At 53.7% G+C, this 25,685-nt stretch overlaps 10 protein-coding genes across 10 annotated transcripts; 4 read left to right on the top strand and 6 right to left on the bottom strand.

Moving 5' to 3' along the window:
- Positions 1-926: 926 nt before the first annotated feature.
- On the bottom strand, positions 927-5,123 carry JCM15063_006329 (uncharacterized protein; the record flags this gene model as incomplete). The annotated part of the gene is made up of 6 exons (XM_076680346.1): positions 927-2,297; positions 2,364-2,568; positions 2,639-2,784; positions 2,850-3,085; positions 3,163-4,380; positions 4,451-5,123. 6 exons carry the CDS (start codon positions 5,121-5,123, stop codon positions 927-929), a joined length of 3,849 nt encoding a protein of 1,282 aa, XP_076532525.1.
- A 650-nt stretch (positions 5,124-5,773) lies between these two features.
- On the top strand, positions 5,774-8,784 carry JCM15063_006328 (uncharacterized protein; the record flags this gene model as incomplete). The annotated part of the gene is made up of 13 exons (XM_076680345.1): positions 5,774-5,936; positions 6,009-6,191; positions 6,264-6,658; positions 6,718-6,909; positions 6,967-7,227; positions 7,295-7,540; positions 7,605-7,857; positions 7,919-7,950; positions 8,023-8,127; positions 8,192-8,204; positions 8,271-8,392; positions 8,472-8,592; positions 8,666-8,784. The coding sequence occupies 13 exons, from the start codon at positions 5,774-5,776 to the stop codon at positions 8,782-8,784; spliced, it is 2,205 nt and encodes a 734-aa protein (XP_076532524.1).
- Positions 8,785-9,610: 826 nt separating this feature from the next.
- JCM15063_006327 (uncharacterized protein) lies at positions 9,611-10,486 on the bottom strand (the record flags this gene model as incomplete). The annotated part of the gene is made up of 1 exon (XM_076680344.1): positions 9,611-10,486. One exon carries the CDS (start codon positions 10,484-10,486, stop codon positions 9,611-9,613), a length of 876 nt encoding a protein of 291 aa, XP_076532523.1.
- A 147-nt stretch (positions 10,487-10,633) lies between these two features.
- JCM15063_006326 (Smr domain-containing protein) lies at positions 10,634-12,510 on the top strand (the record flags this gene model as incomplete). Its single annotated transcript, XM_076680343.1, has 8 exons — positions 10,634-10,654; positions 10,814-10,856; positions 10,930-10,971; positions 11,031-11,287; positions 11,367-11,837; positions 11,906-12,133; positions 12,195-12,243; positions 12,305-12,510. The coding sequence occupies 8 exons, from the start codon at positions 10,634-10,636 to the stop codon at positions 12,508-12,510; spliced, it is 1,317 nt and encodes a 438-aa protein (XP_076532522.1).
- Positions 12,511-12,691: 181 nt separating this feature from the next.
- TRS31 (TRAPP subunit TRS31) lies at positions 12,692-13,817 on the bottom strand (the record flags this gene model as incomplete). The annotated part of the gene is made up of 3 exons (XM_076680342.1): positions 12,692-12,814; positions 12,949-13,297; positions 13,375-13,817. 3 exons carry the CDS (start codon positions 13,815-13,817, stop codon positions 12,692-12,694), a joined length of 915 nt encoding a protein of 304 aa, XP_076532521.1.
- A 514-nt stretch (positions 13,818-14,331) lies between these two features.
- Positions 14,332-15,707, bottom strand: JCM15063_006324 (uncharacterized protein; the record flags this gene model as incomplete). The annotated part of the gene is made up of 9 exons (XM_076680341.1): positions 14,332-14,373; positions 14,436-14,498; positions 14,573-14,796; positions 14,868-14,979; positions 15,045-15,116; positions 15,204-15,236; positions 15,303-15,384; positions 15,515-15,544; positions 15,631-15,707. 9 exons carry the CDS (start codon positions 15,705-15,707, stop codon positions 14,332-14,334), a joined length of 735 nt encoding a protein of 244 aa, XP_076532520.1.
- A 316-nt stretch (positions 15,708-16,023) lies between these two features.
- JCM15063_006323 (uncharacterized protein) lies at positions 16,024-17,459 on the top strand (the record flags this gene model as incomplete). The annotated part of the gene is made up of 5 exons (XM_076680340.1): positions 16,024-16,314; positions 16,398-16,536; positions 16,602-16,662; positions 16,723-16,912; positions 16,980-17,459. The coding sequence occupies 5 exons, from the start codon at positions 16,024-16,026 to the stop codon at positions 17,457-17,459; spliced, it is 1,161 nt and encodes a 386-aa protein (XP_076532519.1).
- A 379-nt stretch (positions 17,460-17,838) lies between these two features.
- JCM15063_006322 (uncharacterized protein) lies at positions 17,839-21,335 on the top strand (the record flags this gene model as incomplete). Its single annotated transcript, XM_076680339.1, has 9 exons — positions 17,839-17,996; positions 18,053-18,138; positions 18,218-18,300; positions 18,365-18,465; positions 18,523-18,631; positions 18,695-18,886; positions 18,959-19,174; positions 19,238-19,446; positions 19,505-21,335. The coding sequence occupies 9 exons, from the start codon at positions 17,839-17,841 to the stop codon at positions 21,333-21,335; spliced, it is 2,985 nt and encodes a 994-aa protein (XP_076532518.1).
- A 325-nt stretch (positions 21,336-21,660) lies between these two features.
- On the bottom strand, positions 21,661-23,708 carry JCM15063_006321 (uncharacterized protein; the record flags this gene model as incomplete). Its single annotated transcript, XM_076680338.1, has 12 exons — positions 21,661-21,995; positions 22,073-22,162; positions 22,223-22,324; positions 22,388-22,482; positions 22,551-22,556; positions 22,621-22,687; positions 22,754-22,838; positions 22,904-23,014; positions 23,078-23,133; positions 23,204-23,238; positions 23,310-23,322; positions 23,438-23,708. The coding sequence occupies 12 exons, from the start codon at positions 23,706-23,708 to the stop codon at positions 21,661-21,663; spliced, it is 1,266 nt and encodes a 421-aa protein (XP_076532517.1).
- A 414-nt stretch (positions 23,709-24,122) lies between these two features.
- Positions 24,123-25,541, bottom strand: JCM15063_006320 (uncharacterized protein; the record flags this gene model as incomplete). Its single annotated transcript, XM_076680337.1, has 2 exons — positions 24,123-24,879; positions 24,943-25,541. 2 exons carry the CDS (start codon positions 25,539-25,541, stop codon positions 24,123-24,125), a joined length of 1,356 nt encoding a protein of 451 aa, XP_076532516.1.
- Positions 25,542-25,685: the final 144 nt, after the last annotated feature.

Raw genomic sequence — 25,685 nt, 5'->3', positions numbered from 1 at the left:
GTGAGTGCACTCTCATTCAAGGCGGTGTCTTTGGTCCCTCACACGGCGAGCCTTTTAATCTTTTGCAAACAAGTCGTCCAATTTGCTGCTTTCTACCTTCGCTTAATGCTAGGCAACCCGGTACATGGACACGAGAGCATCTGCGAAGGACGAGTTCAGCGGAAATGGCCCGTGTACCTTTCCTCTTACCGACAGAGTTTCGAAAGTATCGTAAAAAAGATACGAGTTTGGCGGAAGGGCCGGCGCATTCTTTGGACGATAATCGAACGCTCAAAAGAGATGTGCGCTTGTCCGATACTACAGGAGCGTTGAGCCAGGTTCGTGCTTTTCCTCGTACGGCAAAAATAAAGACATCTTAGGCTCGACTCGGTCCCAGCTGTCGCTTGACGTAGTCGAACAGGTATTTCCGTCGCTCAAAGGGACAACGCAGGAGATGACGAGAGTGTCAGCATCTACGATGCCATGACGTTACACTGGAACTGAGATCCCAAAGCTTTGAAGCCGCTGTCAGCAAATCTCCTCTTTTGTGTGCATCGTTGTTGAGCCACGACACAACTGGACAGACCCGAATTCTCTCCTGTACGTTCAGCTCGCTCAGGAGGATCCAGGACGGGGATCAAAACAAAAAACTTGGGAAGAATTCCGATCGAGGGAAATCTTTACATGCGAGAAGCTGAACCTGATACGTTACTGCAAAGACGTAAGCAAAGAAAGAAGAAGGACAGGGGTATGCGAGTGTAAGAGCGAGAGAAAAAGCGCAGACCATGTGTACAAGGAACGAGAGAAACTGACAAGAAGAACCGCAATAAAAAAAAAAGAGGGAGAGAGAGAAGGTGGGGTGAAGGGTATCGGATGTTATCGTCATTGTCAGTAGAAACAGGTGAAAGGAGGGGAAATGAAAGAAAGGGGGAGAGGGAGATTTGAATCTAAACAAGACGTCTATGCTGCGGGTCATAATCGTAGCCGTTTTTCGTTCGGGTCGGACTCGTCGACGTCGCCTGTTGCTGTTGTCCATACGCCGAGTTGAATGCCGCTTGCGGAGAAGTTGAAAGCGAACGCTGGCGGGCGTGTCCTCCTTGAAGGGGTTCGATCGCAGATGACGATGAACCCACCGATTCGTCCAATCTCGAGTACGACTCGGTCGAAATCAGCGGTGAGGGAGATCGAGGGCCATCGTGGAATGGATCCTGCGGGCTACTCGGCGAATGCAGAGAGAGGTTCGAAGTGAGGTGTGACGATGACGAGAGGCTATGTTGCATGAGGGGTGCATCCGACAGGGAGTAGAGTTTTGGGGGTGGTGGTGGTCGAGAGCCGTAGCCGTGTTGTTGCTCGGACGGCGTCGAATAGCCCGAACCGAACCCGTTCCTCGATTGAGGAGGCGACTCGTCCCAGCCTTGGTCGAGCACAATGTCGAGATCCTGCTGATGAATAGTCTCGGCGTCTTCGGCGCCCTCCTCGACCGAATACAGTCCAACTGGAGGAGGGATGTTGCCCGTCGAGTCCTCGTTGTAAGTGCCCATGTGCTGACCCCATCGATCCTCGTCGCCTCCATACGACGACGCCGTTTCCGACTCGGCGTATGTGCTGCCTCCGTCACGTGTGCTCGGGGCATGGACCGCCCGTGTACCGAACTGCCGTTCGAATTCTCGCTTGCGTTTCTCCTCCCGCTTGAACTTGCGCAATCGACTGCGCTCCCAATCTTCCCACCTCCGCAGCGGCACCTCAATGGCGACCCCTCCTGCAGCCCCGTGGTCGTCCTTGCTCTTGATTTCACCTTGCACCTTGCGAGTCTCTCCCCATGAGAAGTCGTCGAATTTGGAGAATGCGTAGACGGGCAGTACGAAATTCCAGATTGGAAGCGCGATGAGGTAGATCAGCATCCAACCGACGTAGACGATCTTGAACGTCGTTAGAAGAATGAGGAAACCGGGCAACCCGAGAACACCGGCGAGCAGGACTAGGGGAATCGCATCACCGAACGACGAAGGCGGGTTGAAGATGTAGTTGATGATGAGGGTGTACGTGAGACAAATAGCGATGGGCAGGACGATCGTGCCGACGAGATCGATGAAGACGATGAACTGCATACTGAAGCAGAACGTTCCGCACAGGTTTCGTACCAGGACGAGCTCCATAAGGTTGTGGATAGTCGAGTTGATCCAACGACGTCGCTGCGAGAGAAGCACCGAGAATGTATCGGGCGCGACTGTTCGGCAGCGAGCGTACGGACAGAACATCATCTTGCGATTCGGGAACGTGCGCAAGAGGAGCGTTGTCAAGAAACGATCTTCTCCGAGCTGATGGTATGTCCGTCGAATGTCAGCAAACGGTTCCACCACATATCGGTTGTATTAGGTACATACGAGGAGCAGATTCTTTTGATGCAAAGTCGTCACGACGCTTTGCGAATACTCTGAAATGATCGAGGGTTGGACGAGGACCGGGAACCAATCACCGTCGTCTTGCTTGCGAGCTTTGATGCGGTACATGGAGAAACATCCAGGCAGACATGTGACACCACCAAAGACGGATTCGAATGCCTTGGCCAAGTGGTGCGAGATGAAGTACCTGTTTACATTCGAACGAGCTCTGTCAGCTCTGGAATCCTTTCTCATCGCTGCGACAAGCGATCACTCACTCAAACACTTGAATCATGGTCACCCACGACTGTCTTTTGTTCGCAATGCGCGTTTCTCCGCACACGCCCATGATCATGTTGTCGTTCTGCATAGTTCGAACGAGATATCCGAGTGACTCGGGATAACACATCGTATCGGCATCAACCTGCACGGATTCGCGCACTTCACGTGTCAGGGCAAGAATATTGGCACTGAGGCAAGAGGACGCACCATCAGGCAGACCTCGAAAAAGTCAGGAGTGACGCCCATGAGGGACTGTGTCTTGCGAAACAAGTCGTAGTCGAGTGGACACATGCGATCGTTGTAGGTGACGCGCGAGAAAAAGTTCATCAGGATCATCTGCGAGTCGCGTTTGCCTCGGTTGCCGGGTTTCTTGTCGTTCGATTCGCTCGTAGGACCACACTTGACAACGACAATGATCGGTGTGCGATGACCGGGAACACCAGCTGCCAAAGTAGGAGAAATACCGCGTTCAGTTGCTGGTGCAAGAAACAGAGGGCGTGGTAAAAAGGGAGAAACGCACTGTAGTGACCTGCGTAAACCATGGCTTGATTGTGAGCTTTCGAACCATCCGCAACAGCGACATAGCTCAATGGAGTCGGGTCTCCGAATCGAGGATCACGTTCAATCATGCCGACGCAGATATCGGGTGTCGACATTTTCTCGCCAGAACCGGTGATCATGCCGTCGCATACGACAAAGATGAGCTTGCGCGCGTCCGAGTAGGTCGTGCCCGCGATCGAGTCGAGCGTGATCTTGATCCCTTCGGCGCCTTCCGAGTAACACGTAACGAGACAGACGCAGAACAGTTCCGCACCGATTGAAGCCATGCTGATCATACCGTCCGGATTCACGGGCAGGGCTTCATCCAGCTGACTGTTTGCGGGAAGCGGCTTCTCAAGATCGCCTTCGGATCGTCCTTTCTTCGACTGATTCTTGTGCAGGCGGCGGGTCTGTTGTCGCTTGACCGCGGCTGCGGTCCAAGGTGCGGCACCGGTAGTATTGTCGACATCGATATTGGCGCCTTCAGGGAGGACCGCCGGCGAGATGACATTGCGTTTGAGGTTCTTGGGCGGCTTGACCATGCGACCAGCGAGATACCAGCTGAAGACGCACGCCATGGCGAAACGAGCGAGAACGATCCCCATGATCAAGATCAACGAGACGTAGAGGAACAGGTTCGATACGAAACAGCCCGGCGTGACCTTGTCGATGTGTCCCGCTTGGTACCGTTGTACGAGACAGTCGACGGAGGCCTTGAGGACGTCGTCGTTGTAGAACAGGCGGGTGGCGTCCTTGCCTCCGCTGGCATCGATCCCGTTGAGCATGTACCGGATCGCTTCGTCAACCGTATCGTTCTTGATCGCGGTAGGATGAGCGTTGATGTAGGGCGTGAGGTTCAGAACGTTGCCGTCAATGACAAGGTAGTTGGTAAAGTTGGCGAGCTGGTCCCAATTGTATCCGACGCGCTTGGTCGTATTAGTTAGGTGTAGTTGAGTCGTCAGGTACGCCTCAGTCGGTTGACGGAGCGTGCAGGCAGAGGTGTTGCCCTGCGTGGGGGCAATGCAGAGGTTGACAGTCGCGTACGGGTTGCGAATCCGGTCGCAAGCCGGGAACTTGAAACCGCTGCGATCAAACAGAGGAGTCTCGTCCATTCCACCGTAGGAACGTGCCGGACCGCTGAGCGACGTCGGCGTGGCGTCCGAGACCTGAAAATTCCATCCTTCAATACCGATTAAACCTGGAAGCGGCTCAAAGGTCAGTCTCTCTGCTATCTTGCGCGAATTCGTCGTAAGAGAGACAGATTATACCCTGAGTGGATCCAACCCGCGTGTATGCTGATTGAGATCGAGGACCATCTGTTGGGCACAGCGTGCGGTTCAACCCGATCGTGATGAACCCGATGATACCCATCATGATCATCGAGATCTCACACAATGCGCACTTCTCCTTCCACGCACGTTGCTTCGTTGGATCCGTCATGCCGAACTTGCGAAGAAGCCATCTCGGTGCCCAGAACGTGCTCACTTCGACAAACAGGGACCATGGTTCCCACCACGGCTCTTTCGTTGTGAGGGTTGGGACACCGTTCAGCAGTTCGGTCTTGACTGCGCCACCTTGCTTCGCGGCTTTTCCGACCCCCGTTGGATTGATGAGTGGAGCCGGCACGACGAAGCGGTCGGGGCGGGTGAGAGTCTTGCCCCGAGTGAGCCCTCGCTGGGGCATAATCGACGCTCGCGGGTTGTCGCCCACTTCTCGAACAGTTCCTCTCACGGCACCGCGCACAGTCTGTCTCCGATTGACGCCTCCTCCTGATCCCGAGGGGGGTGCTGGCAGCGCCGTCGAACGGCTTCGAGAGGGATACCCCGTTGATTGTGCTTCGGAAGGGTACGTCGTCGAGTTGAAATGGGCAGGATCAGGTTCGAACGATGATTGTCGCACGTAGCCTGGGCCGTGCAGGCCAAGGTTTGGGTTGCGCGACATGGTGGGTCGAAATGTTCACGAGCGCGAGGTCGTTGCGCGCGTGGAAAGTGACGGCGATCGGTCTGCGAGCAAGCCGCACACTGGTGATAGGTGGTCTCGTACTGAAGTCTGCCTGATTTTGCGCGCCAAGAGGTGGTGTCAGCAGTTGTGCGGGTTCGAGCGAGCGACTGAACAAGAGTGAGGTCTACGAGCGCGAGAGGGGCAACTGACGCGTTCCAAGCCGTGGTGACGTGTCTCAAGCTTGTTGGTAGGGTTTGTAGCCCGGTCGAGAAGATCGCAAGGTGCGCCAGACGATGCAACGAGGCAAAAGCGGCGCGCGTCCTGGCACCAAAGGCGCGAAAGAAACGAGCGTGTAACGCGTGAGCCGGGAACCTTCGAAAGAGGGATCGCTGTCCGGCAGCGCGAGGGTCGGTGTAGGAGGTCTGGATGAGGCAGAGACCGAGACGGATGCGCGGCGAGTGTACGGTAGAGCAACGCAACTTTTGTGCGACGCGTCCGATCACAACGGCCGAGCGAGAGAAGGCCTAGGCCTTACATATAGACGCGGCCACCCGCGCGCAATCTCTCTCCCTGCAGCATCAGCTCCGTCTTGCAAAGTGTATCTCTCTCGCGCGCGTCAATCGACTCTCGCGCTCACATTGACCCCCACCATGTCGGCTGAGTGGGACGTGTTCTCATCATCGACGCTCAATCACTCAACATCTCGCTCTCGCTCTCGCTCTCGCTCGCCTCGCTCGTCCCTTCCCTGGCTGCCTCTCTCGACGAACCATGCCATTGATAAAGCCGGCAGCAGCGAAGTCAGCAATCGCTCAGGTAAGTGGCATCGGGCTTCTTTTGACATTCTGGTCCAGATGAGTCGAATCTGACGATTGCTGTGGCATACAGGTCAAATGCTCTCGTTTGCTCGCGACACCGTTGATCTTCGCGACGAGCGCGAGCAGCCCGTGGAATACTCCAAAATCTCTCCGTTTCTGACCCCGCCGCACTCTTCGCCTCACGTTCTGCAGTCTGTCTCCAAGCTCTCGCCGCCTGAATCTGACGTGTCCCTCTCGTCAACTGCTTGGTCATGTGCGCTCGCGCGCGAGAATGATGTAGCCTCGGCGCGTAACACTCGTTCCCGAGCTTCCGCTTTCGATCCAGTCGTCGGCAGTGGTATCCTCTCTCCTCCTTCGTCCTCTCCTCCTGCGTCCTTGCCTCGCTCGAAGCTCGTTCGGCGCTATGATCCTCTCGGCAGCTCCTCGCTCCCCATTACGCCGCTCAGACCGAACCTCGCTGCTGTTTCCCTCTTTTCTCCCATTCGCGATGCTCGAGATTCCTCCCAGAGCGCTACATGGCCTCCGCGATGCTTCCATGATGATCAATCGAGCACAAATGCTAGCTCGATCTGGCAAGATGCGCCAACCCCTACAAAGCAAGGAAAAGCTTTGTCTCGACCGCTCGTTCATGCGGATCGACGCGCACTCGCTACAAGGTATGTCGTGATCGAGGGTCTCGACTCGAACATCGAAGGCGATGCTGTACACGCTGCTTGTACGGTAAGTACGGTCCTTTTCCGCCGTCAGGCCAGGCCTTGAAAACTGCTTGCATCTTCTAGCAAATTTGCGGATGTCTCAGCCTCAGGAGCTGCATCAAGTCGCACATCGCCAGTCATGGCTTCGTTGTGCTGGCGTTCCACGATGTACGTGATGCTGTCTCGGCTGTGCGCCTCTTGACTGAACACAACCAGCACGAGTCTCTCTCGCCGCGGATCTTTCCCCGCTGCATCTCGAGAGAGGAAGTACAAGAGGTAAGGTCATAGTGGTGTTCAGCAGCGCGAAGATCGTTGCTGACCCCACGCGCTCAGCTGCTCGACTGCACCACTGTTCTTTCCGAGTCGGAGGGAGTCATCGTCTTTTCCGTTCAAGGCTCGACGTCTTCAGTTCCCTTCAGTCCATTGCCTCTGCTATCAATTTACGGCGCAGTCCGCTCGGCCACTCTGACTGAGGAACGAGTCCACGTGGTCGAGTTTTTCGATGATCGTGCCGCCGAGAAAGCGTGCCGAGCTTTGAACGGCGCCACGCGTGGAGGGTTCTGCTGCCACTGCACCTTCGAAGCCAATGCAACGGTACTTGTCGTCTCAGATTATGGCACCGTCCCCCGGAACACTCAAGCTTGCTTTCTCTCCTGCACAGGCGACCGAGCCGCCTCAAGCCAATGTCGAGACTCGTTCTTGCTCGGTGCCTTCCTCGGATGTTCGTGTTTTCAGTCCGTTCTCGCCTGCTCCATCTCCGATTCCCTTTTCCGATTGGAACGAGTTTGAAGGTTCTCCATTCCCCATGGCTCAATACGCCGACTCAGCTTCAACTTTTAGCTACCATGAACGACCCTTGTCGCCTGCCGAGTCACCCGTGGCACGATCTTTCAAACCACATGTCACTGTAAGCACGTCGTCCCTTGAGCGGTCCCTAGAGATCCTTTCCTGACACGAGCTTCAACGCACAGACCCTTCCTCGCGCTCCCTTGTCACCTCCCCTCTCACCGGCGGTCTGGACCGGAACGTTCACGTCTCCTCTCGCGCGTCCGACTTCTCCGATCTTCTCCACTTTTTCGTTTGCGTCATCCGCTTCGAGTCCGTTTCAGCATGCAGCTGCTTCTCCCCGACTCCCTGCCCAGCGCCTTCCTCCCAATTTTGGGATAGTCAGAGATGACAAAATCCCCCTTGGTAACGTGATCAACTACGAGCGAATCGAACAAGGTACGATCTTGCTTGTAGTGTTTTAGCAGATGTCGGCACTGACGCAAATACCTCACTCCAGGATTCGAAGTTAGGACAACTCTGATGCTTAAAGTAGGCTTGAGTCCCGTTCCTGTTCCCCATCGAGTGTGCCGCCCTCATCGCACCTCGTGTTGGTACTTATAGAACATTCCCAACAAGCTCAAAGATTTCGAAGTCATGCGCTTTGTCGAAGAAGCTGTCGGCCGCTCTTTCGATTTCTTCTACCTGCGCGCTGATTATGCTACGGGAGTAAGCGTCATTCCTTGGCGCGTTTTATCTCTTCTGTGATACTGAGCATTCGATACTTCGACAGTGCAACGTCGGCTGTCTGTTTCCTTCTGCTTGACTCGCTAGGTACAGCGCGGCTTTGCTCATGGTTTTGGCTCGTGCAGATGGCTTTGTCAATTTTACCTCGATGGCGTCGCTCCTCAGTTTCTGCAAACAACGCTTGGGGACTCGATGGAACCTGTGCAACTCGGACAAGCTCTGTGTCCTCTCGTTTGCCAATATTCAGGTCCGTCATTCTCGGAATCTGCTATCAGCTTTCGACAAGTTCTGCCCAGTACTCACTCCGTAGGGGGGTGCTTTGATAGGGAAAAGATGCGCTCATCAACCATTTCAAGAATTCGAGCGTCCTCGATCAAGATGAAAGCCGCCGTCCAAAACTGTTTGTCACGAGTGGTCCCAACGCGGGCCAACCCGAGAAATTTCCCAGTATCCACAATTCCACCTTCTTTCCTTCTTGCGAACACTCCAAAACTGAACAAGGCATCTCTCTCTCTGTCAGTGTGCGACGATCCGGTCCGAAAAATGCGCTCGGCCTTGAACGCTGCCCATGTTGGATTGTTTCCCTCGCACAAACCCGTGTTCAAGATTGCTTCAGCATTCCAAGGCATGAATCTCTGAAAAAGAGCGCGCGCTCTCTTGCTTGCTTGCCTTATTCTTCGAAACTTTCCACACAATCTCTCCTCGCCGTGTCTTTGATAAGCTAACAAGGTATCTTGTATTGCTCGTCCGTTATCTGCTTGTTGAGCGTCTCTTGCTGTGGTTGTTGTTGTTGTCCCTCGATTCATTTCCGTATACTTGAATCCGCTTATCTGCCCTACTGGTATGCCTATCCTATCCTGTTCTAATCCGCTCATTGTAGTTTGTTGTCTTCTTTGTAGCTTCTTAGTCTGTGTCTCCCTTTCCTGTCGGGGTATCTCTCTCGCGTCTCATCCAGTGGTTCGGCTCGGTTCTCTTCTTCCGATCACTCTTGCCCGCTTCTTCTCTTCGCTTGCAAAACGAGTTTCTCAACAATGACTTTCGACATTCGAATGGAGAAATCAGGAGTTATGGCTACAAGATCGAGGAACTATGAAGGGAAATCTCTTTCAATCCCCATCCCTTTCTTTGTCTCCTGATGTCTCTCGTCCTCGTTCAAGTAATCTTTGACAATCGCACCGTTGTTCTCCACCTCCTTGAATCGAGGATCCCGAATCACTGTTCTTGTCGTTCTTGAGCAAGTAGTCTCGTTTCTCGATTTCCCAATCCGATTTGTCTCGTTCGAGTTGTTCGATTCGAGTTTGAAGGTCTTGCATGATTTGTTCAAGTTGAGGAATTTTGGCAACTGTTTCTTGCAAATCTCTGGAAAAACCCCCATCCCAACAGGTCAAGAAAAGTCCAACAAAAAAAAAGTGTTAGAAACCCTTGAAATAGGCCAAAAAAGAGAAAGAGAGGGAGAAAGAGAAATTTACCGAATATGTTGTTCTTTGCGTTCCCTGAATGCTCTCTGTGCAGCTCGGTTTTGTGCAGCTCTTTTCGTTTGTTTCAATTCCTTTTTCGGAATTCCATTCGAATCGAATTCGACAAGGTCTTCTCGAGGAGGTAGTCCCGATTCGACAGAGGACGTTCTCAAAGGTGGTGGTAGAGGAGGAGAAGTCGAGACTGGATCTCGAGATCTGGCACGTTTGCGTTTCCCTCCCCCTTCGATCACAGTACTCGATTCGCAAGACGAGATCGAAATTGACGGTGCAATCTCGTGCAAAGGTGTTGTTGTTGTTGTTGGACGAGCTGGATGAGACCGTTGTAATTCGCACAAACTGTCGCACACGATCTCTTCAGGAGTCTTTTTCCTCGTAGCGGTTGATGATTTTTCTGATTCAATCACGGCAGCGACCATTCGGTTCGGTTCGTGAGTAGTGAGTGGTTCTACGATCGAGGGAGTGTTGGCACCCGAGTTTGTTCGAGATGAGGCAGTCGAGGAAGCGGAAGCGTGTGAGAATGCCGAGATGCGACGGTTCGTCGTTGGCAGGGGAGGATTCACGGTAGGAAGTTTGTTCATGAGGCGGGACGAGGAAGAGGACGAAGGGAGCATCCCGGCGAGGAACGAGGGAGGAGAATAATTCGGTGGAGGCGGTAGCGAATGTACATGCCCATGCGTTGATGGGACATTCGAAGATGGTGAATTCGAGTAAGCCGTTGGATGGGATGGAGCAAAAGGCGAGATACGAGGTTTCGTCGGGGGAGCTGCGAGAGGTGCGGGCACAGGTGGGGACAGTTCCATGTTGGTGCGGTCTTCGACGAGTAAATAGTCAAACGAGACTGGGCGAGGTGGAGATTGCTTCATGCCCTTCTGGAGCGAGTGACGGAAGGTACTGCTCGGCGCGTTCGGTTCGGGCCGCGGGGATGAACGTTCAAGGCGAGCGAAGCGTCAACGGATTCGAGCGAGCGAATGCGTCTAGCGAGACATGCGACTCTGTCTCGACTCGGGTTAATGAGCCGAAGTGTGTACGTTGTGAGGTCGTGGCGGTGGAAGCCGAGTCTTGATCGAGCCAAGTGAGCGCCGAAGATCATGATTATGCTGCGGCGGCGGTTTTCATCTCCCCGGCGTCACTTGTCCAATCATCACCGGCGAATTTGTCGCAGGTCGAGCCGACAACGTAAGCGCAACTAGGCGTGGGCACTGTGGACTGGATCGGTCATCCGGAACGACATCAGTGAGTGCGACCATCAGAAGCGATGTCATCGGTCGACGGCAACCTCACCGTGGTTGTTCGCTTCTCTGTGCAGTGGGCAACGGACAGATCAACATCAACGACATCATCCGCATCGGTAAGCGCCTTCTTTCTCCCTCTGCCCATTCCAAATGAGCTGATCCAGAGGGATTGCAGGCAAGAAGTTGCTCTTCTTCTACCGCAAATGGTCGCGCAAACACCAGCAGAACCAACACGCTCAGCAGCAGCAGCAGCAACCGCAGCACTACCAACAGCAACCGAATAACCAGTACCAGACAGGCTCGCCGTATCCTCCCGTAGTTGGCCAGGCGAACCAACATTCGAACAACGCCTGGAACCAGCCGCACCAGCAACAACAATCCCATGGCGGATACGGCGGCGGCGGATACGGCGCACACGATGGCAAACCCACCGTAAGTCTCCTCTCGCACTTTGCCTCCGCACCTCATCGCTCAGACCGGAAAGCAAAAACCTCCCTTGCCCCTCCGCAAGCTCACGACCTTTCCCTTCCATGCCCCTTCCCTGCATCCTCTATTGCGACATACCACGACCTACTCGCTGTCTCCATTCGCCAACGCGTACCGGATACCGAACCCCTGCCTGCCTTTGGCTCTCTCGCTTCTCGGTACTCGTGCCTTTTCGACCTCACTTTCGCTCTCGCGTCGTGGCACCTCGAACCTGTACGATCCAACCTCGTCGTTCCCTCCCCCGACCCATCGACGACCGTTGCTGCCGTCCCTGCCGACCGATCCCCCACCACCGCCTCGACGTCCACCGGTCAAACTGTCCATCTTTCACCTCCTCCCTGCGTTCCTGCGACCGTCGTACAAAACGTTGTTGCGCATCGACGATGATTTGCTCGTACACCTCGACGACGACGATCAGAACTATGACATGGCCAACGCCCAAAACGCGAGTTACGTCGACTTGCGCAACAAGGCCATTCACGAAGGTGACCTCATGGTCAGTCATCTTCTCTCCTTTTTCGTTTAAACATCCACATACCTGAAACGTTTCAACTCTTTGAACAGGCGAAATGTTTTGCCGATTCTCAACGAGCCTACACTGCAGGGGATGGATCTGCCGCGCACGACTTGTCGCTCCAAGGCAAAGAACATCAACGGTTGAAAGAACAGTACAACGATCAAGCTGCCCAATGGATCTTCAACGAGAACAACAAGGTCCAACCGGTCGGATCGGTCGATTTGCATGGACTGTACGTGCAAGAGAGTATCGAATACACTGAACGAGCGATCGAGGTAAAAGACAAATTTCATGTTTCCAGAGACCTTGCATACGCTAATCGCTCTACCTTGTTAGAATGCACGCAATCAAGGATTGTCGGAATTGCGAGTAATTGTCGGAAAAGGTAAGTACTTCTCTATCTTTCTCTCTCCAAGGCACCCACTAACACGTTTCTTCGTTCTCAGGAAACCATTCTCCTTCTCACGTCGCGAAATTGAAACCGGCAATCACTTCCCTCATGTCTCGACAACACTTGTCTGCCCACCTCGACCCTCACAACAACGGAGTGTTGATCGTCCAACTGCAACAACAAGGTGGAGGGATGAGAGGTGGAGACGAAGTCGTCAGGAGTGTTGGACAGAAGGAAGATGGAGGATGTATGATCATGTGATGAGAAACACATCCGGTATTGTGTTGTTACAGAGCATCTTTTCTATTCATCACCCATTCTTCTCTCATATTCTCGACATGTTACTCTGGAAGGAACTATTTGGCACAACAAAAGGAGGATGGACTACACAGAGAGAGATAGAGAGACGACCAGGGCGCGATTTGGATTGGTTTCGGTCTTTTCACTTTGCAGGTGCAGTGAGTGCTTGTTCACGTTGCAACACTTGAGGATCGAGTTTGATCAAGAGGACAGTCCTTCTGGGGTATTGAGCAGTTGGAACTGAATGTGCTGTAACTCTTGCAGGCTGTTTCCACAAAGAAAAAAGAAAAATTCTCTCGTCTTTGTCAGTACAGTATTCGGCACGGCGCGAGGATTTGAGGAACAGTAATCCACAACCAAAGAGAAGGGGGAAAGAAGAGAGAAAGAAAAAGGACTGACGAAACCCGTACCATCCATGACGGCTTCAACGATTCCAGCCACGAGTGCGGCACAACTCAACTCTTTCATCTCTTTCGGAACTTGAATCCCTCGAGTGACGACCATGTCGTCGTCGCCAATCATGTACTCGTCTTCGTTTTCAGTCGAACGTTCGAGACTGTCGGCAGGTCGGTTGAACAAGTATCGATACAATGTCGAATGGACATAGGTCAGGATGGGTAACAGTCGAAGAGTTCGAGTAGGAGGTGGAGGAGATCGAGACAAAGTCGACGTGACGGGATACAGTGAATCTCGTAACGGCAACAACTCCAACAACCTCGTACCGACTCGATATCCCAATATACTCAACCTATAATTTCCCATACATTACATTCTTGTCAGTTTTCTTTTCCGTACAAAGGAAAGACAGAGAGAGATGTTTTATACCGTTTCTCGAATTCCGAGATTCCGGAAACTCGTTTTTGAGTGTATTGGACAATCTCTCCAAACAGGAACATCCAAGCTCCCAAACTGACTTCAGTCCCTCGTGATTTGTTCAAGTTGCGATCGTAAATCACCATCGTACGTTTCTGAGCGGCGAAACCACCACCACCACCACTTGCCCCACCGACACCATTCACGCCTCCACCTCCATTCGAGATTCCTGAAGTGGTTGAAGTTGAAGACGACAAGTGATGATTCGAATGCGTTGGGTTCGAAGTGATACTCGTCGAGATTGGGTAAGAAGAGATCGATGCGGGACGAGAAGTAGGTTGATGATGATGCGTTGAACTCGTCCCGCCCGGTCCAGAGGGAGTCAAGAGTGATGAGAACCTTGATGTGGTCGTGCTCGTACTCGCAATGGAATCTCTTGAATCTCGGATCGACATTGATGGCAAGCGGGGGAAAGAGAAGCGATTCCGTCGCGTATGACTGTGCGATGAACAAAATCCCACGCGTCAAATCCACTCTCTGTTCTCAGGAATCCACAAGGAACGAAAGGATATCTATGGGCTAGATTCTACACGCAAGGTGCGAGAGCGAGTAAGACTCGTCAGGAACACACTTGACTGAGAACATTGAGAGAAGATATGGATGCGGCGAGAGAGAGTAAGAGAAACACAGAGAAAGAGAGAAAAAAAGGAACGCTAGAATGTCCACTGTATAACGCGAAAGCGAGAGAGAGAGAGAAGAGAGTAGAGAGGGGCCAAAGGAGAGGATATAGTCGAGCCACAAAACGAAATGAGGGAGTAGCGACTGCAGAGAGACAGGAGCCGGGATCACAGGTTTTCGAAAGTATTGTGCCGATAAGTGTTGGAGGAGCGAGAGGTACGTGTGCGTGAATGGCGTGAGCGTTGAGAACAAAAACAGTCCTCTACAGGAGTTGGGTCGTTGTTTGCTCGTTTACAGGTCCGAATACTCGTGAGGTCGAGATGATCGGATAAGCTGTCGCAATCGAAACAGGTCAGTCGAGCGAAGCAGGCGGAGAAGACTAGTAGAGGACGCACGACACTGCACAGGGCAGGAAGCATGACGATCGCCGATGGCAACACGAACCATTGCACGTTTCCCTGTCGAAGAGCAAGACCCGCGTCAGTCAGCTACTCATGACAGGCCTCATTCGAGCGGGTAAGGGAAAACTGACCAGTTGACCCGAGATGCCAGGAACTTCGTTCAACCTGTTCCTCGCCGGAATCGCGACAGCAATTTCGGCGATGAATGTAATGAAGCTCAAAACGCATGCGCTGAGGGCGAGCAGGATTGTGACGACTCCCGACTTTTGGAATGCGAACAACCTCGATTCTTCGGATCCGAGCCACGAAGGGGGCACGATCAAGGACAAGACACACAGGACGGCGAGAATAGCAGCTGTGATCACACGAATGTTGGGGATCAGTGGTGCGCGAGTGACTTTTGATCGAGGAGGATGGCGCCCGTACCGACAACATGGATCCAGTAGACACCCGTTGCGGAGGATCCCATGATAAAGATGCGCGAGTCGGCATCGGCAGGGTTCGTGCCGAGAATGGTGGCATCGTCTGCGACAGTAGGCTGTAGGAACCAGGGAAAAAGCGCTTAGGATCACCCATCAATCAGACAAATTCCTTCAAGCTCACGAATTGGTTGACGCCGCCTGCAGTGTTGTTCGGGACGTAGTAGTAGTCAAAGCTCGAAGTCGTCGAAGTGCACTGTAGTAACGTAAGCAAGTACGAGGGCATCGCGGGTTAGCACTGGGCCTGATCCAAGGCGGTCCAGCAAACTCTTCTCAGACTGACAAAGGTCGTGGGTCCGTTGACACCAGTGGTATTCTACGAAGCAGGAGACGGATGTTAGAGACGGAGACCTAGCAATGCTGAATGCATGAAGGTGCTGACCCGCAGCCTCGTGCAAGCTCCCCAGGCGCCGACCTTGATGGTCGTGTTGAGCGCTTTACCTTCGAGGACGTAAAAGTTTTGCCTGTCGTACAGCGAATCGAGACGCGCAGGTGTCAGCACGGGTTGCTCGAGGGGAAGCGTCGAGTGTCGCGAAAGAATGGCAATGTGCGCCTCGCAGCAACGCGGGGACGAGAGAAACGCGTGCAACTGACCAGAACGGTTCCGAGAAGATCGAGACGAGCCTGTATGAGAGAACAGATGCGACTGCAAGCGTCAGTGACCAAACGCGAAGAGAGAGTGCATGCCGAGATGAGATCGGCGTCCTCACATCAACGCGGCTGCGAGAGCCATCGGGCCAGAGAAGGACGGCACGCGCGGCGAAGTATTGAGGCGAAGCGAGACCATGGCGTCGTGTCTGTTGCTGCGTGGTTCGAGGTCGTATCGAAGGAGGCGACGCGAAGTCGTTGCTATGATCGTACTCCAAGGGAAAAAACCTCCGCGAAATTTCCGTCTCTCTCGTAGATCGTGTTGAGCGCGTTATACCTATCAATGAACCTACTATAACTTGTCCGCTCTGACTTGGCGCGACATCGAAAATAGGAAATAGAAACGCGAAGAATTGACAATGCGAGCGCGCGCGCGATGTCAACTTGCAACTACTACTCCTTTTTTCCCAATTCTCACGCGACTCTATCAGCTTGAGTTCGCTCCTTCGCGAAGGATGGGTAGACGCAACCCACTTGAACCAGATCCGCCAAGCGAGCGTCAACAGACTCCTCTCGAACACTACCTCTCGTCAACGAAACCGCAAGCTCCTCCCAGCGCGACCAAACCTCGCATTCGGCAACCTGCAAAGTACTCGTCCTTGGCTGAAGCGACGAAACATGTCCAGTCCAAATCGGTGATCGAAGGAGGAAACAAGCTGTTGAACAAGGCGATTCGAAACACCCTTGGGAAAGAGGACAATCCGGTCACGAATTCGACTAGCTACGAACGCACGATGCACGTTCAAGTGAGCATACTTGATGCATTATGCATCCTCTTACGATGAGGAAAAACTTGCTCATAGTTTTGTACCTATTCCGGAAATGCCAGAGTTGCGCTACGGGTCATCAGGGAGGGGGCGGAGGGAGGAATTGGTCGCTGCATCGCAACGCAAAGCTTGCCATACAAGCAGCCGAGAAGGAGTCAGACACGCTCAGCGGAGTCATTGCCTATATCAGCGGCTACACGGGTGAGCTCGAGTCCTTTTCCTCGCTTGCCCGACTTGTCCTCGCTTGACGAGGAACTTCTCTCTAGGCAAGGATGTAACCAACCTGCAACTGAAAGCCTGTGTCGAACGTCAAGGCGGCAAAGTACTGTGCGTTTTGAATCGTCTTCTTTAAGCGAGATCCTCTTCATTTAACGTTGTCTCGCTCAGAACGATGGCAAGCGGCAAATGCACCCACATTTTCAGCACGTCAAACTTGTCGGGATCGAAAGCGCAAAAGTTTATAGAAAGCAACAAGAAGAACAAGGTCAAGCTCGTCCTGCCCGAGTGGGCCTACGAATGCGAGAAACTGGGCAAGCGGATCAGCGAGATCAGGTACGTGGCTCCGATCAAGCACGAGGTATGTACACCAGCTGGTCCTTAGGAGCACCTTTCCTCCATCTGACCATTCAAGCGTGTGTTGGCAGAATCAAGAATCGATTTTCGAAATCTATGGGTCTACCTCGACATCGACTTCCGCCTCCTCGCTCCTCACCGGGCCGAGCTCGCACACCACGATAAAAAAAGATGCTCGCGATGTTCCCTCGTTGATCAAGAAAGACGAAGTCCCAATCGTCCTCTCACCTTCGCCTTCTCCGAAAAGCCCGAGAACGAAGAAACAGAAAGTTGTTCGATCCTCCTCGACGATTCACCGCAAAGTGGTGATCACACCCACAAAGAAGTCACCTGAGAAGACGAAAATGTCGAAGGAGAAAGAGAAGAAGGCGATTGAGGAACTTTTAATCCTTGGGAGCTCGGACGTCGAGGTCGAAGATAAAGCTCTCGACAAGAAACTCTCTGCAGCTGCCAGACCAAGCAAGGAGATAACATCTGTCAAATCCTCGCAGGATGCAAGCGAAGACAAGCTGGATGAGTTTGGCATGCCGCCCTCAGCTCAGCGTCGGTAGCACGACAAGTGTTTCTTTCTGTTATATGTAGCATTCTCCTTCTTGTTGTCGTTTCAATCGATTCTACCCAGCATGTCAAAGTTTCACGTCGTTGGTTGACATTCTTCGCGTCTTCTAATATATTATTTCAGTCGCGCTCTACTCGATGGCTTGGCTCTAGTCAAGGCGATCAATCGCGACGGTCAGCGAGTGTGAGATGCCGAGCCAAGCTTCCAGTCACTCGACTATCCGTCCTGACCTGCGCTCCTACCAACTCGCCGTGTCCAGTCGTTCTTGACTGGAGATACCGCCACTGAATTTTTCGACGGGATGGAAGGGCTGGAAACGCCCCTCTCTCATCCAAAACGCGCTCAATCGCTCACGATCCCTTCGCCACTACATGGCAAATTCCCCTTCAGCATTCCTCCAGGAGATCCGGACGATCCCGCAACTCGCTCTCTTCCCTTGTCTCCACGTTCACCCCAGCGGAGAAGTCGCTCGGAGCAAGGAGCGGAGGACAGTGGGTCGTTTAGATTCCCTCGACCGTTGGGATCGCGCGTTCAAGGCGAGCAGACGCGCCTGGCAGGCTCCATTGGACATCTCCCGCTGTCCAGCACTTTCGAATCTCGTGAGGGTATCACTAGCGAAGACGCGGTCGGAGAGTGGAAGATCGGGCGGGATTTAGGCAAAGGGACAAGCGGTAAGTTTCCGCTTGTAATGGTTTTGTCTGAGTGAAACCTATTCAGAGTTTGACAAAGTGTCTCTAATGACTTGTTTAGGTATCGTATATCTCGGAAGGAGCATCAAGAGCGGCGCAATCGCAGCCGTCAAGAAAGTGAAAAGGCTGCCGCCGGAGCATAGAGTGAGTAGTTTCTCCTCCCTGTTCGTAATCTCGGTCTGACAGTCGTCACTATCTTTTTGAACAGGAGGCAGGATTGGTGCATCGGGAGATAGCGCTGATGAAGCTCGTCTCGCCGCATCCTCACATTGTCGAGCTTCTGGACGTTTATGAATCAGAGTTAAACTTGTAGGTACAACGGTCGTAAATCCTGATAAACCCTGGACTTACATGACGAAACCATAGGTATCTCGTGACAGAGTACTGCTCTCGCGGGGAGCTATTCAAGTATGTGACCGTCAATGTTCTCAGCTCGAACCAGGTCTTCCGCTTTTACTCTCAGCTCGTCAGCGTCGTGAGTGCTTGTGATGATTACTCCAGACAGCAACAAAGGGTTGACTTACTCTTGGATGAGTAGCTCCTCCATTTGTCGAGCTTGTCGATCACCCATCGCGACATCAAGTTTGAGAATCTTTTGCTCTTTGAAGACCAGGATCGCCAGCTCTCGATCAAAGTCGCCGACTTTGGTATGGCGACCTTCCAGCCGGAAGGGACAATGCTCTATACAAGCTGTGGTAGTCCTCACTATGCCGCTCCCGAAGTGATTGCAGTAAGTTTCGACGCCTACACTTCCTCACTGATACAAAATTTGAACCTGGCTGACGGGCTCTGGTCGATATAGGGAGGCCCGTACGTAGGAACACTCGCCGATATTTGGTCCAGCGGTGTCTGCTTGTTTGCCATGATTGCCAGGCGGCTTCCATTCGACGATCTCGACATTCCCATCTTGCTCGACAAGGTCAAAGGCGGAAAGTATGAAATGGACACGTCGATTCGCGGATGGGCTAGAGATCTGGTCACAAAGAGCTTGAAGAGCGACGTGAAGGAACGAATCACGGTAAGACCGGGTTCTCCTCCCACTGGTGCGGAACCTCGCTGACAAGCTAGCTCAACTTGTCAGCTCGAGCAGATACTGGAACATCCTTATCTTGCCACCAAGTCGAGCAGTCTCCTCCAGGAGTCGCCTCAGCTGGTGAAGCCTAGAATGGGAGAGAGTCAAGGCTCGATGGAAAATTTCGAAAACCTCAGCATTCCTGTCCTGGCAAGCTTGGCAATCGTACTCAAATGCTCGACAATCGCCGAGGTCAAAGTGATGCTTGAGCAAGACGAGTGAGTCCATACAGTTGCGCCGGGTGACGTTTCCCGCTCACAGCCCCTTGTCTTCCAGAAATCGTGCGCGGTACTTTTATTCGAAACTTCTGTACTTTCGGAGCTCGAAATTGCCTCAGCTTCAGGTCAAACCGCCGACTCGACCGTCTACCGCCAATAGGAACCTCTCTTACGATGATAACGACCAAGAATCGTTCGAGATTTCCGCTTCGACGCTCGACTTGCCAAGTTCGTCCTTGTTCCCGGCACCACCAGCGGCACGCGATACTCCGCTCAAATCACAGAGCGTAGTCGATGAGCTCTCTACCGTGAGAGATGCCTATTTATCGACTATTCCGGCAAGAGCTGCCGTACTCGATCCAGAAGTGCTCTTCAAGCTCGGACAAGCTCAGCCCGACGACGCTCACCACCTTCATTCGGCACCTCCCCAGACGCAAACCTTCCCGGCCTACTTCAAGTGCCTTCACGAGCTCGGACCTCTCGCCTCCGCGCCCCCTCAGATGGAGTCTTTCCTGACCGAACCTATGCCAGTCTCGTCCCGGGTTCTCGTGGAGATCTCGAGGCGCAACAGTGTCGCTCATTCCAATGCCCCGCTCAGCTTCCTGGATCTCGACTTGAGCCCGACATCGCACGATGCTTTCTCTTTCGGCGACACCTCGTCAAACGCGTTGATCCGCTGTTCTTCCCTTATCACCGAGGAGGATGAGGTTCGCCGGCGCAAGAAGAAACAATCGCTGCACCAACGCATTCGGTCACTTCTCACTGGCTCAGCTGGCGGTTTCGACGGCGTACCCCTTCCGCCTGTCGTGTCCCGAGTCACTAACATCCCAATCAACTCTCGTGCGCGACCACCGTCCCCCACTCCATCCAACGCGACCTCGGCGTCGCGCTTGACACGGTCGAACGCAACGCGCTCTCTCGGGCGATTCCTCCTGGCCAAATCGCGACCGAGATCGCCCCTATTGCCTGTCTCGACGAGTACCGCCGAGCTCACCGACGCTCAGCGAATCGTCGTCGATATGGCGTCGCAATCGCCTGGAATATCCTCGACAACCGATTCAAAGTGTACAGAAGGCGAAAGTCCACAAACGGGCGGGGTCGAAGCTACCATTGTGAAGAAAACCACTCTCAAGAAGCGCTTGAGCATCTTGCAATTCTTCCATGACGACGACGCAGTCTCGACTGTATCCGAGACCAGCATAGGGTCACCCGCTACAAAGCCCAGCAAATCGGTCAAGGAGAAGCGCAGACCCACGGCGCTTACGATCTCTGCCAGCAACCTCGTGGCAGTTGATGCCAAGATTGCGCCAAAACCGCCAAAGCTCGTCAAGAGACTCTCGATCCTTGGTATCGGTTCCAGCTACGTTTCGGCGCTCGCTCCTTCTTCCCCCTTGATGCTCGATCGTCCCACTCCAGCAAAGACGGCCTCAAATTCGCCACAGGAAGAATCGGAGGATCATCCAGTTTCGTTTGTCGAAGCTCTGAATGCCTACCCTCTCAGATCATCCTTGAAAAGTAGTCGCTCTTCGAACCCCGTCTTTCCTGTTCACGCGACTCCTCCTCCTCTTTTGCCTCCTATACCACGTCGTTCGACGCTCTCTTCGACCCTCTCGATCCCACTCGCAGACATTTCCTCAGGATCCGAAGAATCGACTGCTTCGGTATCAGTCGAACTCTCACAAGTGCGAGTCCAATACAACAAGCTCGTCCTGGAGAACCAACTGTTACGCTCGACCCTCGACTCGAAAGACAAGGAGATCGAGTTGCTTCGAGAGCGGGAGCTTGAAATGAGGAGGACTGTGCGCGAGATGGTCGAGAATAATCAACAGGACGAAATTCCGTTCAAGAGGGAGAATTCGAAAACGAGCTTCATGGACGAAGACGTCTAGTAATGATCTTCCCCCACCCCCTTACTCACTTCGCCTCGCAGTTAATGCCATAACTACCATTTCCTTACAACCATAGACGCTTGTAGTCTGGCCTACCGTCACCCTGAGGGGTACTGGCTGTAGCAAACTGCGCAACAGTGTGTTGATCGAATGCTGTCTGCGATTGCGTGGCAGCTTGTACACAGAAAGGACGAGAGATCTATAAGGTGCACGATTTGAATGAAAGCGAGTGTGAAGAAGGATAGTGGGGACAATGAAGCGAGAGAGGAAGTGCGAAAGGGTCTATCGGTTTGCTTGAAAGGAGTATCGCCAGATCTTCTTCTCTTTACAAGAGGATGGCAGCACCTCCAGCGGCAACGAGAGCGAGAAGGGTCGAAGGGAGGAAGAATCCGATCGCCGAACTGTCCTTGGTCGCAGACGAGCCCGTCTTCGAGTTAGAGTTCGAGTTCGAGTTCGAGTTGGCAGCAGTGGTTTGTCCGGCAGCCGTCGCAGAAGTAGAAGAAGCACCGCTCGAAGTAGCAGCCGAGGACGATGCCGAGGTCGTGGCGACTCCGAGGATTTCGGTCGATTGGTAAGTCTTGCAGTTGGACGAGGAGGGGACGCGAGGAGTGTAAGGAGGGTTGATGGGGGATCCCTCGGGAGGCTGCGAGTAGGTCATGACTGTTTCAAGCAGTTGACAATCGCGTCAATTTCTGTTGTAGCTGCGTCAGATGAACAAGAGGATTGCGAGAACGCACCTTGTCCGTTCGTCGTGTAGATACCAACTTCGTCTTGAAGATCACCTTCGCACTCCGTGAATTCGCCATCTTTGGTTGCGGCCGGCATGTCTATAGGTCGCGATCTGTCAGTCTGCTAGTCGCTGATGGAGCAAGCGCCGAAGTACTCACTGTAGCTGCAACCCATGAGATCGTATCGGTTCTGGCAGTAGTTGTGGCCGTCGTTGTAGGTCGGGTCGCAGAGCTTGAAGCAGAAGTATCCGCCTCCAATGACTGACACCGAGCTCAAATCCTCAGCTCCCGCTCTGAAGGGATGGAAAGCGACGACAGACTCACAGTTGTTCCATTCGACGACTTGCTGTTCGGTCGAGTTGTCACCCGAGGGAAGACCGCTCGAGAAGACGAGGCCTCCGAGAGGGTTGCCAAGCAAACTGTCGGCAAGGAATGACAAGATCAGCGATCAGACGTGATAGACTAGTATGTTGCGAATAGGTCTCACTCGGCACTGTCAACGCGAACATCCGAGTCAGTCACGTTTGAGTCGCAAGAGATGGGACCCTGCTGCTCACCCGTGGGGGTCAAGCTCTCCTCCAGTGTCGTCCTTGGTCATACCGAGAACGGTCTGGTCGATGTATCCTGCCAGAGGGGATCGAACCTCAGCTCGGCGCACGAAATCTCAGGGCACAAGCGGTCTAGACGAACCCGTGATTTGAATGTACGCCTTGGTTCGCATAAACTGGAGACCGGTGATGGCGCCAGCAGGAATAGGTCGAGCACCATGGGTGTCCTGACAGTCATTTCGAGGGCAACATGAGTGCAAGAACACGATTGCCGCTAAAAGATGCGACGTACCTTGACGCAGTACGCGACAGTTGCGGCTTCCGAGTCGCCGATGGTCGAGAGGTCTTTAGGTCCTCCAGGCAGACCCCACAGGCAGAGATCGTCGATCGCGTTGATGATGAGCTGTCGCGAACAAGACTGATTAGCTGCTTGTCTCGCTTTGTTCTGGGGTGATAGCTGGCTCACGGTCTGACATTCCGAGTTGTCACCTTGAGTGGTCGAGTTGCACTGGTTGTAACCGGCTACGAACGCGAATGTCGCGAATTAGCTTTATTGCGTGACGCTAAACTCGCGTGATGCGACAAAGCTCACTTTGCGGGCCTCGCAGCGACGGGTAAGGGTTCACTCTGTACGCAAATCAAGTCGTGAGCAACACGAGAAAAAGAAAAGGCTGTAGGCCGTAGGGAGATGTGCTCACTGATAAGGAACAGCTATTCAAGTTGAATGAACGCGCGAGACGCGACGACGCAAGAACACGAAAAAAATTATCCCAAGAGAAAGTAGGTCAGTCCCCGACGTGCTGTCGAAGAATTGGCGTGTGCGTACCAGAGAGAGCCGAGTAGGTGTACTCGGTGAGCGGGAGGGCCGTGGTGGCAGCGGTAGCAGCGTTCTGTTTCGGCGCGGGCGTCACAACCGAAGTCGCTGCACTGGCAGTGGCCGAAGAAGTCGCGTGAGCGTGTCGTGCCGGGGTAGCAGTTGCGTGAGTCGAGTCCGCGCGACGAGCGATGGCTTGACGCTGATGTTGAGGTGCATGGGAACCGGCGTGTGCTGAGAGCGCGACGGACGAGAGAAGTGCAAAAGTCGAGACGGCACGCATGTTGGGCAACACTCTTGTTTGTCTTCTGAGAAAGTGAAGAGAGCTGGCGAGAACGAGAGGCGACTGGAGAACCAAGAAAGAACGCGACGAGGATAGTTCAGCAGCGATCAGCGCGGCGCGCTATTTTTGTAACGGTGGCCCCGACGCGTTCAAAACTTTGGCAATCTCGCCTCTCGCCGGAAAACAAAGCGAAATCTCACAGCGTGCGCCAGCCGCCAGCCCTAGTGGCAACATCAGCATAAACTGGCGCGACTGTCCAGCTCTCGATTGCAGCAACCAATCCGAAACTGCGCCGCAGGGTCCGCGTCTGTTTCACCGTTTCTCACACGCGTCTCGAATTGCCCGTGCACGTGCAATTTACGGGGATTTCGCCGGACCGCTGTCTGTGCGCTCCTCCATCAGGATCTGGTACACCTACGCGAGATCCTTGAACCGCTTCCTCGAAGCTTCTCGCACATCCTCACGCCAATCCCGCTTGTCGCCCACCGACACTGGCTGACCGATACTCTCGATCCCGACGAGCGGCCTGCTCCCGAGTCCTGGTCTCGATTCTGGACCTCCGCGCCCTCCACTCTTGTCGAATGTGCGAGCTTCGATCAGAGTGCCCAACCCTGTACGACCTGTCGCCGAGGACGAGTTTGGATCGAGCGACTTGGGTCCGCTCATCTTGGATAGTAATTGAGCTCCTCGAGATTCACTCGAGAACGGATCGACTCTCGTCGTCTTGGCAGGAGGAGCAGCCATCGTCGACGATGAGGTGACTCCCGGCACCGTGAAGAAGGGAGAGGGTTCCGGCTTGTTCGGCTTGCGGACGTTCTCGTTTGCGATGGTCGCATCGCGGGCTCGGCGAGCAGCAGCACGATCGACGAACGTAGACCCAGTCTTGGTCTTTGTCGGAGAGACGTTTGTTGTGGATGCTGGCTTCGCGGCAGTCGGCTTTGTTGGCTTGAGGAATTGGTCTCTTAAACCTCTGAGCTGCTGTCTTCGCTCGATCTCCTTTTCTTCCTTCGTCTTGGTGTGGTAAGCGGCTGGAACCGCGTTCGACTGATTCTCGATAGCTGGCGGCAGAAGTGGAATGATGTTGGAAGAGTCCGAGGCGACGGTGCACGTAGAGCAAGCGAACGAAGCGTGAATGTGTACGATGAACGTGGTCGAACCACATCGCAGCGAGCTTCACAAGCGAGATTGTTCAGTGACCAATTCATAGCTTGATAAAGCAATTGCCAAGGCTCACTCGACGTGATGCAGACGACTTGGGCTCGATGCAACTTTCGGTTCGGATAATCTGGAATAATCGAGCTCGCCATCGCCCTTTAGGAACGTGCCGTGCGTGCTGCCATTGTCGACGATAGCCCAGAAGCCACCGGTCTCGGCTAGCTCGTCCACCGACCAGAACAGAGTTGCGTGCACTTTAGAAACTGCAAGCTCTTTGAGGCGGATCCGTCGTTCGTGCGACCGGTCCCGCCCTATCGTGACGGGTTCTTGCGGATCGAGCACAGCAATCCTCTGAGCGCTGGGCAGAACGGTCGAATCTGCTTTCTTGACGACGAGACGCAACAGGGGAGCCTTTGCGAAGAGGTCGGGGACGGATGTGTCTTGTACTTCATCTGTGCCAGGCCAGACCTGTTCCTCGGGTATTTCGTGTTCCGCTTCGAGCTCGCCTTCTTCTCGTTCTCCGCTCTGCCCCGCGCCGTGCTCGTTCGTGGCGCCCGCTTCGGAAGAGTACCGCCACGATCCATCAGGTTGCGGTGCAGCCCATTGTCGTGTGCTTGCGTTGTAGTAGAGCGAGTAGGTCGAGTCCCAGACCCAGGCAGAGGTCGAGGGTGTCGACATAAGGGACGGTGTTGGATGATGAAAGTAAGTTGTCTCTTTCCTCTCGCGTCTTTGCGACTATCTCGCTCTCTTCTCTGGCAGCGTTCGGACGACTCCTTGTCTTGATCGATTGCGTGATCGGAGGCTCGTTGTCAAGGCTCGAGG

The sequence above is a fragment of the Sporobolomyces koalae genome (assembly GCF_050403365.1).
Source record: "Sporobolomyces koalae JCM15063 DNA, S_koalae_JCM15063T_v1_ctg36, whole genome shotgun sequence".
Classification (NCBI taxonomy): domain Eukaryota; kingdom Fungi; phylum Basidiomycota; class Microbotryomycetes; order Sporidiobolales; family Sporidiobolaceae; genus Sporobolomyces; species Sporobolomyces koalae.
This window is presented reverse-complemented; position numbering and strand designations above follow the sequence as displayed.